General features: G+C 42.1%; 1 protein-coding gene across 1 annotated transcript; it reads left to right on the top strand.

Annotated features, from left to right (window-relative positions):
- Window positions 1–465: 465 nt before the first annotated feature.
- LOC147428932 (uncharacterized) lies at window positions 466–2655 on the top strand. The gene is made up of 3 exons (XM_086495238.1): window positions 466–1032; window positions 1117–1548; window positions 1620–2655. The coding sequence occupies exons 1-3, from the start codon at window positions 945–947 to the stop codon at window positions 2384–2386; spliced, it is 1287 nt and encodes a 428-aa protein (XP_086351364.1). The 5' UTR covers window positions 466–944; the 3' UTR covers window positions 2387–2655.
- The last annotated feature ends 9822 nt before the right edge of the window (window positions 2656–12477 follow it).

Below are 12477 nucleotides of genomic sequence, written 5' to 3'. Positions count from 1 at the left end.
TGGGGGCTTCATACACACACACATGCACACTCAAACTGGTGGTGCAGCACAACGCCATTCAAACTGCGGAGATCTTTTGGATAAAGCAGCAACCTTCTTGATCCCAGCTCCTGCCATTTTCGCTGATTGATTAGAAAACACTATTGAAACAAAGGTTTCTTTCCGGCGTCTCGGTCTGAGAGACCGTGTAATGTATGATTTTCTGATATGCCCATTTCCCGCACACTCGAGCCTCTTTTTGCACGCACATGTAGACACAGAGAGAGAGAGAGAGAGATTGGTGCTTGCCCTGCATGCACTCTTGTGCGTTTCTCTCCCTAGTCTCTCTCTCACACACACACACACAAACTCACATAAAGAGAGTGCATTCTTTTCCGTCTCATCACCACTGTGTTTACGTGCGTTTGTGTGTGTCTAGACACACAGAGAGAGAGAGAGAGAGAGAGAGAGAGAGAGAGAGAGAGAGAGAGAGAGTCTGTGTGTGAGAGATGGGGGGAATCTAAAAGCAGATTGCTAACTTCCACGATGCGGCCGTACGTGCGAGCCGATGCGGTTGCCTTCGTTGTCATTTCCCGCATTCTCACAAATTCGATGTTACATGATCTTAGCTTGGTGCATATATTCACACATTCTGCCATGTTTGCAGGTAGATCGTATCATTGCTATCTTGGACTTTCTTTGCTTCCAAGCAGGGCAAGCCCATGCCAGGATTGAGGAACCTCAATTAATGTCTCTCTCTCTCTCTCTCTCTCTCTCTCTCTCTCCCCCTCCCGGCCCGCCCGCAACTCTGTCCTCGACTCCTCTTTGATCTTTCACTTTCTCCCAACACGACGGAAAGTCACCGACGATAACTAGCAGTAAGGAGAGCTGATTCATCGCTCTCTCTCTCTCTCTCTCTCTCTCTCTCTCTCTCACAGCAAGAGGTTGCAAATTGAGTACCGGCCATGGCAGAGCAATGCTGTCGAGAATGCTACGCGGATCAGGAGTGCAGTGCGAGAGGATGGCACCCAGCATCGGAACTTCTGAGATCAGGTTAGTATCCGTGAGCACCCTCTCTAGATTAAATATACAATACAATGGTAGGACGATAACGTGAGAAATGGACGATCTATGCAGGATCAGGCGCTGTTGCTGGTGGCGGCGATATAATGGTGGGGCCCCCCAGCCGGTCTCCATGCCCGGATACGGTCTCTGCAAGAATGCGACTGCTGTATGACTACAGAGCGCCGGCAGGCACGCGGTGGAGTCCCACGGCGGAGCAGCTGCGGGAGCTGCTGGCGTTGTTCCACATAGGAGGTGTGCGCACTCCCACTACGGCGCAGATCAGCCGCATCACTGCCCGCTTGCGTGCACACGGCCGCATAGAGGGCCGAAACGTCTTTTACTGGTTCCAGAATCAAAAGGCCAGGGAGAGGAAACGCCGTCTGCAGCTGCTTCAGCACAATATTGCGCCCTCCACGCCAGCTTCACCGGCGCGCCATCAACAGCCCTCTTCGGTTCAAACACAGCCGCCCAAGCCTGGTGATGACCGCCACCAAGACGACGATGGTATGAATAATCATCTGCAAAGGAAACTTCATGTTAAAGTAACCTAATCTTGATGCTTTTTGCGTTTTTAGGGGGGGTTCATACGAGTAATCTGGAGCAATTACAGATCATCAGCAGGAGCTCGCATGAGATGAACTTGCAGGACAACGTACTAATTATACCAGCTCCTCTCAATGAATGGGAACTGAGGTCGACTCGTCCCAATGTGGTGCAGCAGCACGTGAGCTGGAATGCAGGCGGACGTGCAGGGGCTCATGGACGCTCCGGCCTGGTGAGTATAGAGAGTGGTGAGTATAGCTATAAGGACTGCAGGCGGCCGCCGGCTGCCTGCATGCAGCTGGGCGAGGACGAGAAGTCCGAAGTGAGCGATGGTGCGGATATTAACGTCGTGGGCGTTCAGCATTGGCGGCTTACTACAGCAGCTTGTGTGAATGCGGATGTGGCCGCGTCATGTCTGAAATTAGCGGACAGCGGAGCTAAAAAGAGAAGCCGCTTTAAAGACTTGGAGGAAATTGACAGTGTTGCAGACTTGCCCCATGCTGTCCCTAGTACAGAATACAGGGTCTCCAGCTCTTTCAATGAGAGCACAGCTCTCAAGCGGGGCGCCTGCTGCAGTACAGTCGAGCTGCCCACGACTCTTCCATTGTTTCCCTTGTCACCCACGGGCAGCGGCTGTAGCTGTAGCTGTAGCAGCGCTTTTTGCTCGACTCCGGCCAGCTGCATTCCTTCTCATAATAATTATGTGCCTGGCCGCCCTCATTCTGGCTTCTCATCCCCATCCGTCTCCTGCGTTAAACACGGTCTAATCCTTGAGCTAAAGCTTGCCGTTGATCACTGAATTTCATTTCGCCGTCTATTTGTGTCAGTGATGGCGCGTGCTCAAATCCTGTCATACTCATGGAGAATAATAACTCTTGGTATTGAAACCCTTTCAAGACAAAAACTGCCATATATGATATTCAAGGCATAGCTGCTGAATTTTCTTCAGTCGTGCCCTGCTCATATCTATACCGCTCTACTTCTAAAGTCTCTAAGTCTGGGTGTCATAGTTTAAAATTATGGTTTTTAAAAAATCCCACATAATTTTGGATAAGCCCTAGTTGTTAAATTGGGGTGCCCTCAAAAATAAAGGTTGAAATGTAAAAACGGTTTGAAAAAGTGGTGCATAAAATGTTCTTTTTCTTTATCATCGACAACGATGCCAAATGTGGGACGGGTGTCTAACTTTGTAGCCTTGCTTATTCTCCTCATTAATGTGCCTGACTTACAACAGTTTGACTAAAGATGAGGCTGCATGGAAAGAAAAAGAAGATAATATTTTTCCCACGCGTGTTTCACTCATGCGTGCAAAGAGAGGGAGAGAAATCAAGAGAGAGGAGAGGAGAAGGTTTAACCTAGTCGGAACAATCCCACCACACCACAAAAACCTAGCTGACTAGACTTGAACGGAGGACTTGGTGCTCAAGAGAGAGTCGGGATAACCAATCTGCCACACATGAATATAGAGTTAACCTAATTTATACACTCATTTGTACATATGACAAGATACACTACCACCAACAATTTACACCATAAGATTGTCATGATTTAGTCTTAATAGTTAATCTCCTTCAACATTTTGTATCAATTTATTTTTGGAAAATAAGAACCATAAAGCAAAGTTCTAACTAAAAACCTCTATGAAAGACTTATGGTTGAGGCGACAATATCTTTCCATGAAAAGACTCTAAAAAATAGAAAGTTTTCAAAACTTCTCATTTCCCCCTCCAATTACCCGCCAACTTTATTCTAATATCAAAATGAATTTCTCTCTTCAGAAATCCTTTCTCCACCTCTCTAGTGCTAAAACTAACCACATTTCTTCTTCAACTTCTTCCAATGTCCTTAAAACTGGCATCTATTGAAGCTAGCTGCCATATAAATTTGGACCCCCCTCAATTCCTTTCCCATCTATCCTGCATAGTTTCCATCTACACTCAAGGGGAGTCACCATATTCAAAGCGAGATGTACACCCTTCGTATCACATGCGTTGAAGGCTTATTTTAAAAACCCTTCATTTGTAGATTCTCCACGAATAAAACACACCCTTTTCCTATTCAACATATGTAAATCACATTTGTTTTGTACCCTTTTGAATGTTAATGAAGGGTAAAATTTATGATTTAAAAATCCCTTATGTTGAACTCACGTTCTATACTAACATATTTATGGGTGATCCCCTCTTCCCCCCTAATATCTACACTTTTTTGAGCTCAAGATTAAGCTCCTCTATTTACTTTGAATCATCCTCAACTACCATCTACACTCTTCATTATCTTAAGCTCTCATTCTTCTCCCACTTTCCTTAGCCCAAAGATCCCTTTCAAGGCCCTTTTCTTATACTCGCTAAGTTCTAAAATCTTGATGTAACAAGTTTTTTCCCCCTAGCATCCCTCATTCATAAAGCACACAGGGTGCACTCGAGGGATCAACGACCCGAGTGCATCCCACTGTTGATCTTAGCTGGGTGGGGTAAAAAGAAATGCGTCGATCGTCCCGCTCCTTGCTCGAGCTTGTGACCTCCTCCCACACACTCGCGCACCTCATCCACCCCGCCTATCACGCATCCATGCAAGAATTGCGACTTTAAGCATATAAAAACCTACCCCCTCTAAGCGTGTAGATCCAACGGCCTAAAGCCCCCCCCGCCCTGCTGATCGCCTTTCTCGCCGTTGATTACTCGAGTGACACCCCGTGTCACTTATAAACAAGGCCTAGCATCTAAAATGTTGAGCTTCGATTCATGAGTGCATTCACAATCTTATGAATCTCTCATGGATCCATTAAAAGCAAGTACTATTAGAACATATGCTACCACTTCAAGTAGAAGCTCCTAGCTTTCATGCTTCTTTAGTCCATGTATCAAGGAGTTACCTCATTGGCACCCATGTTATTCAAGTAAATAAAACTTAAACTATGTGTTGTTTGTTTTTGCACAAATGATGTTGCATTTAATGAGGATAATTTGGATAATAGTGATCAACAAAGATTTTTTAAAGCTTGACCATATTTGCATGGATGTATTCATGTTTTTGGTTGTCTAAATAGCCACTTCTTAGTGGGCCTTAGAAATGTGCGGCTAAAGGATTCCCTAAGCTCTGTGTGTTTGTTAGCAGGTCACAATGATGGATATTTATAGCATACTAGGGTGAGGTATGACTTTGACATCATTGAATACTTGAATGGCTATGATTAACATCTTTGCTATTTTGCAAAGCATTTGACAAACTAAATATCTCGCACATATCAAAGTACAATATTGTGGCTTTCAAAGTTTGCATCATGTATCTTACTGATTGTAAACTCTTTTATGTATGACTAGCTAGCACATGATAATTGAGCACACATTTCGCGTGGTCCTTCCAATCTACAAAATCCTACCAAGTTCTTCTTTTGGGTATTGGGTATAGTAGGTAGGACCAACCTATATGTGTTGAGTAGCCTTTGTAGATGGTTTCATCGGCTAGTTTCTTTTCAAGCCCTTTTCTTCTCCATAATGGTTGATTTTTTGAGCTTTTCATAGCTTCATTTTCCACCACTACAACTCCTTTGTAAAAGCCTTGTGGATTTGGTTTTATATTGGGAAACATTTTCTTCTATCATAAGTATCCTTTGTGCTTTATCATTCAGTAATTGCAACATCTTGCACCCCAAGTTTTTGACTTGTTGCTCTGGCTTCATGAATGGAAGGGCTACAAAGGCCATGACTTTGAGTTCCCACTTAACATACTCTTTACCAATACCTTTGAGCATATCTTCAATCCATTTGGCCATTTTTTACTTGGAATCCATAAGCGTACCTTCAATATTGAATTTAGGTGCCTCTGCTTGAGAGATACATGTTAGATCTTGGGTGGCTTATAATCGTGTTGTGGGTAGTTCCAATGGCTCTACCGAGACAAACTCTATGATGGCTCTACTCAGTGTACTTTGATCTTTGGTTGTTTATAGATCTTCAATTTGTATAACAAATCATGAGGGTTTGTTATGCCATATTTGCACTTGTAAAAGAGGACTACAAAAGAAAATGAAAAAACCCACCTAAGTCCTCTTGCTTGTCCTCCTCATCCTCGTCCAAAGGTACATAAGTTTTAATCGCTCTGACTCTAGAATAGTCGAAAAAGAATTAGATAAATCAATAACCCAAAATGATTAATAAAATATTTATTGACTACACTTATCGCTTGTAGAGATTCGATTGCTGAGTCAAATTGCTTGCAAGAAATATGGTGCTTTTTCAACAACTATCACTGAGTATCAAACTTTGTGTGTCTCTCTTGGTACTTGATCATCTCTCTAGTAGGATGGGTCATAGTGATATTTTCCTAAGCTAACAATACCAAAAAAAAAAAAAGCTAAAACATCTTCTAAATAGAACTTGCACAATTAAAAACGACTTACATATTTATCTTTCTAGGCCTCTTTTCCTCCCGAACCATAGTACGTGGGCGTTTATCTGGTCCGAGATTCGGACTATTGCGAGTGTGCAATGAGCCTGTTACGACTTCCTTGCCCTTTTCTTCCATGGCCCACTTCTACTTTGTATCTACAATGCATTAGGGAATTTGGGAGGTCATTTGGAGGGCCTTATTGAGGAGAGAGAAAGGAGGCGCATCCAATGAACAACAAGCCAACATAACATAGAAATAGGAAGAAATAAATCAAAAATACAAAAGAAAGAGAAGAAACATGAGATAGAACCTCATTTTTACAGCGTTTAAGGTATCTATATGTGGGCCCAGGGTCTAAATGTAGTCATGGTAGTGAAAAGCTACGATAATGTATCATACCCCCACCACCAAAAGCTCTTGCTCCATTAACCAAGCATTCAAAATTGAATTTCCCTCCATTGGAAGCAAGTTCATGCTTTCTTCGACCACTCAAAAAGAGCCATGGTTTCTTCTTCTTGTTCTTCCCGCCCTAATAGCCCTAGGGGTTGTTGTGCTCTCTCCCCAACTAGCCTCGCCATTAGTCTCCCAAGGAGGCCAAGTAGCACCATAAGCTCTATCACTATCTCAAACTCCATCAATATAGATAGTCAATGGAAACAATAGACAATATACAAAGGTTCTTGGGTTCTTATGCAACCAAGAAGGAGGAAAAGATCCTCAACAGCAAATCTATTTTGTTTAGCATGGAAAGCATGAGTGCTAGATTTCAAAGTGGAGGTGGGCAAGAAAACTGCTAAGAGGTTTTAGTATAGCATATCTATAGCCACTCTGATGTGATTATTAATGGTGCACATGTCTCATTGGCTTATCATCCTAGATGCAACTGTAAGTGTGTTCATAGCCTTCCATCTGTATTCTTTCTTTCAGACCTTGCTGTTCTCTTAATTTCTTTTTTCTTTTTGAAGAGGTAGAACAATATTAACAGAGGTAGATCAAGTTCTCATAAGTTCTACATTCTATTCACTAGCTAGACTAGGTGGTCTATTATATTTTGTTGTTGCAATTAAAGATGTCTATCCTTCATCATACGAGAAATGGTATCAAGTGGAGTGTATTATAGGTCTCATCCACGCTGACATTGGTGTTTTATAGTATGATGGAAGAACTAGCCAGAGTCTTGTAGATGAGGGAATTTTCTTCTACGAGCATTTATACCAGCTCAACCAAAAAAATCAAAAAGGTACTTTGGTTAAACTCCCTCTCCCTACCAATTGGAGTTGTATTGACTGGCCAGTCCCGGACACCACACTGTGTGAAGCTCTTAGAAGCAAGCTGTTTAGGGGTGTGCAGAGGTAAAGATTGCTAACTTTTGTCCTATAACTTTATTTGTGGAACTATTTCACACTTTCCACATACATGTTGCAAAGACAATGCTAGTATGTAAATATCTAGATCCTTGCTTCTGTGACAAGCTTCTTGATAGAGGGTGGTATGTTAAAGAGTTGGACGACATATATTGCGAGGTTGCACTAGACACTTTGGTGGCCAAGTACATGATCGACAAACAATCCCTTCTCATCTCCTTCTGGTACTAGCACTCTCAAATTGTTGTAGGATACTCTAAGTTTATTCCTTTTGATCAAGAGTCGGCAGGCCTGGAAAACAATAGTGCCATAGATGTGGAGGTATTCAACAAAGAGCTCAACCTTGTGATAGTAGACACAATAAGAGAGCAATGCAACCTTCTTCAACTTTGGCACAACTTCGTGAACGAGACCCTGGAGAACGAGCCCTCGTAGTTCTATTTCTTAATTAGTGGACGCAAAGTAATGCAACAAAGGGAAGAAGAGATTGTGTGTAGAGAACTAACTGGCCGAGTCCAAATCGTGCCAATGTAACTTGAAATAATCTATATTCATGACTTCCATTCCAACGTTTCTTGCAATTTAAATCTTTTGTTTCAGTTGTGAGATGATTCCCACAATTTGGTTATATCTTTATTTCAATTGTAAGATGAGGTCTCTCTCACTATCTATACCCTTTGTTAGCTGGAAGTATAATTACTGTATATTTTGAACAACCTATGTAGAGTTTGATGTATAATCTCTCTCTCTCTCTCTCTCTCTCTCTCTCTCTCTCTCTCCCCCTCACACACACACACACACACACACACATTTCCATGGCACCACAATATTGAGAAGTACAAAGAATCATATTAATGTAGATAGTTAGCATTTCAGAGAGTATTTGCAAGTACAAATTTTGAAACAGTCAATGGGTTGAAATACAAATTCTGGAGATAAGGGATCAAAATGTCCTCTAGATAAACATCATGCTCATGGCCTTCAAATGAGGGTGGGGAGAGAGTGGTGCGTGGTGGATCTAGCAAGCCCTTATGGGGTGTTTCATCTATCAACAAAGTGTTGATATCATCATATGGGACATGGATTGGAAAAAAAGGTTTATAGTATAGGAATACATTTGGTTTGGTAGGGTGGTAGTGGCCATCAATGTAAACACACTCCTTCTGCGAATACAAAAAATCAAATTACAAAGGTTCGATTCCCGCTACGGTGCAAACCATATTTACAAGGGGATTGAGGTTTCTCTCTAGCATAGAGGACCATATCGCAACCCAAAACCTTGGAAGTAGAAATTGTGTAAATTCCTTGGTTCTTGGACGCACAATGGCTCTGTGGTTGCCTATCTTGAAGGTGTGTAGGTTGACAAGTTCTGCATGGGTATCATACGGCTCCTGAAACAACAACAATCTGTTGACGTCCAAAATAATTATTCTTTGCGAACATTTTGTAAAACAAATAAGTAGTCAAAAAATAGGTTAAATTTCATATTCTTTTACATTGGTTATTACCGAAACAATCATGTCAATGTCTAGCAAAGGTCCATACTGGGTTTGCCTATCGTTGAGGTTGTACTCTTGTCCAGCGTTGACATCCTCAAGCTTCTTCTCTTGTTCTTCTGTTGTTCGAGACTCTTGTGTTTCCAGTGTTAAGGGATCCATTTCACCTGAATTACCTTCTAATGTGCTATGATCTGTTTGTATGTCAGGCATAAATGACTCTTGATTTTCAAGCTCAACAGGTGGAACTGTGGCAGAGGTATGCTCTGCTTGAGGTTTAAGTGTTCTTTCTCAACCCATTCCTCTGCATAAACTTCTTCCTTTTGAAACTCTCCAAGCGTAGAGGGAGTTTTAACATTTATTTCTTTGTCAGTCCCTCGATCTGTGTGATCTTGCTCCTGTGTGAGATTTCCCTCATTTGGAATTTTCTCCTTGTCAAACTCTCCCTCTGCAGCATTTCTCTTCTCAGAAGTTCCTCCTCCTCTTGCTCCTGTCCTTCCTAAGCTGCACTTATGAAATCTATTTGTTGTATTCCTCAGAAATCATCGTTAAATCTACAATGTGGTCATTCAATAGGGTCTGCTCTGCATCCATGCTCATGAGATGTGAAATTGCAAGCAAATGCTTGATTAGGGTGGCACGATACCGGTGCAAATACTGTACGGTGTACTTCTCCAATGCACTCTGCAAAAGACAAAACAAAAACATAAAGGAATTGAGACACATTTTTGTCCAAACTGTCACAATGTTATAGTAATGTTGTGCAAAATACATATCTTTGACATGAATGGCTTTAGTGCAAAAAAGATCTGCAGTATATACTGAGCATGGAGGAGGCATCTCCATGCACATGGGTTCCCAATCCATCTGTAAAGGCACCGTGGCTTCCTTAATTTCTAACCTATACAACTCTAGATTTTTGCATAGCCTTCCATATACATGCAGCAGTCTTTTTATGCATCTGCAAGCAAGAGGAGTTGGTATGAAGCCGACACAATAACTGTCTCCATACTTTATCCGAAATAAAACCAATTTATAATTCTCAATACTCACAGTCTTAATTCTGGATGTGTTCCTCCGATTAAGTTTAGTGTCCAGACAGCTGGCTTGTCAAGTTTAATGCAAAGGAGGCTACAGTGGTGGTTGCTCTCATATGGAAAAGTTATGGTTGCTACTTGCAGTATTGGACAATGGGCAAGGACAATGGGCAAGCCACTTCTCAAATGTGCTGATAGGGGTGTTTTCCATTCTGAGAAAGAAAGAAACCTGGGAATCCAAGATATGTATTTCTTCATCGCTTTGTGTAGGTAGCTGGCTCTTGATCAAACTACAAGATAGTTACTAGTTGTTAGTCTCTAGCCTCAAGGCTGAATTAAAATATGTTGAAGCTGGTGAAAGCATCTTGCTTCAAGAAGATATATACAATTGAATATGTGACTTGAGCATTTGGATCATGCAATATATTGATATCCGTAGAATCTAGTGCAAGTCTTCTTATACCATCTTCTAGTTGTATATCTACTATGAATCCTTCCTCCATAGATGATAAAATTTTGTTGTTGCTAACATCGGTTTCGTGTGTAACAATGTCATAGTTGTTAGTCTCTTCTTCTATAGAATTTGTTGCCTTTTCCTTCTCTTTCGGTTTATTCATCTCCTCTGTACACCGATTTTCTTGCTTAGCCCTGCCCCTGGTATTCACATTGTGGGTGACTTCTACAATCTTCACCACCTCTGGATTTCACGGAGGAATAAGCAAAATTTCCTTCATTTTATTGTCTATAAATTCATTGGGCTGGAGCAGCTTATCATATCTCCACCTTACTCTTTTCAGAGTTTCACTGTCCTTGTCCATAATTGTTACGCTGTGTGCATGTGCTACAACAATTGTTATGTCATTGAAATATTCTAGCAAAAAATATTATGCTGCCTCTTGTAGTGCCAGCAGTGCAACAGGTTTCCACATCATGGTCCCAAAACAGGCTTCTTCACATATTGACCTGACTAGTCTTTGGAATGAAATCTTTGGTACTAGAAGCTCAATACATTTTTGAGCCTTCCTAATTTCCTTGAACATCTTGATATGTATTTGTAACCTATTCATCCTTGAGCTTTCAATATTTTCATGGGCTTTCCTAGTCTCTTCTATTTACTAGCAGATCTTCCTCCTGCTTTAGCAACCAAACCTGGTCCTTTGCATGCCTTTCTCGTAGTCACCTTTATTCTTGCCATTTACCTGTAAGTCAATCTCTCTCTCTCTCTCTCTCTCTCTCTCTCTCTCTCTCTCTCTCTCTCTCTCTCTCTCTCTCTCTCTCTCTCTCTCTCTCTCTCTCTCTCTCTCTCTCTCTCTCTCTCTCTCTCTCTCTCTCTCTCTCTCTCTCTCTCTTCACATATTGACCTGACTAGTCTTTGGAATGAAATCTTTGGTACTAGAAGCTCAATACATTTTTGAGCCTTCCTAATTTCCTTGAACATCTTGATATGTATTTGTAACCTATTCATCCTTGAGCTTTCAATATTTTCATGGCTTTCCTAGTCTCTTCTATTTACTAGCAGATCTTCCTCCTGCTTTAGCAACCAAACCTGGTCCTTTGCATGCCTTTCTCGTAGTCACCTTTATTCTTGCCATTTACCTGTAAGTCAATCTCTCTCTCTCTCTCTCTCTCTCTCTCCTCTCTCTCTCTCTCTCTCTCTCTCTCTCTCTCTCTCTCTCTCTCTCTCTCTCTCTCTCTCTCTCTCTCTCTCTCTCTCTCTCTCTCTCTCTCTCTTCTTCCCCCCCCCCCCCCCCCCCCCCCCCCTAAAGTGGCATTATGGTGCCCAAGGGAGATGGAGCAAAAGATAGCTTGATATCTGTGTGCCATTGTGCACACTAGTTCAAGTAATTGTGCCATAAAACTAAAATTCTTTTTTATTACACATACAGACACCCACACACACACACTTGCTCTATCTATCTCTCTCTCTTCCTTTATGTACCCTAGTTCTACTTCTTCTGCGTGGTTTCATTCCCATATCTGATTCTCTATCTACGACAAAGTGGCATTATGGCACGCCTATGACATTTAGCTGATACTAGAATCATCTCTGTGCGCCATTGTGCAAATTCATAAAAATTATGGGCAGTTGTCATTTTGGCTTATGTAATAGTCCCAATAACATACCATTACCAGTTTAGCATACACACACACAACACTACTCTCTGTCTCCCCTTTTGCTACTCTTAATCTACTTCCCTCAATATGTCTCTCTCTCGTACCTGAAGGTATATGTAGAATTTGGGTTTCTCTGATGAACAGCAAGACCCTCTTCGTTGTCACCTTGTGCGATGCTCTTCTGAGATGTGCTTTCTTCCCTTCTCTCTCTCTCTCTCTCTCTCTCTCTCTCTCTCTCTCTCTCTCTCTCTCTCTCTCTCTCTCTCTCTCTCTCTCTCTCTCTCTCTCTCTCTCTCTCTCTCTCTCTCTCTCTCTCTCTCTCTCTCTCTCTCTCTCTCTCTCTCTCTCTCTCTCTCTCTCGTGATGATGAAGTATGTGGTGTCGGAGTGCGTGGTTCTCCAAGGTTGACCGGGAAAGCACCAGGTCTCTGGCTGTAGACATGAGCTTAGTAGGCACCCAAACTAGGATAACAAAGTGCAAATAGAC

This window comes from Adiantum capillus-veneris, chromosome 22 (genome assembly GCF_014529385.1).
Source record: "Adiantum capillus-veneris isolate H3 chromosome 22, ASM1452938v2, whole genome shotgun sequence".
Classification (NCBI taxonomy): domain Eukaryota; kingdom Viridiplantae; phylum Streptophyta; class Polypodiopsida; order Polypodiales; family Pteridaceae; genus Adiantum; species Adiantum capillus-veneris.
This window is presented reverse-complemented; position numbering and strand designations above follow the sequence as displayed.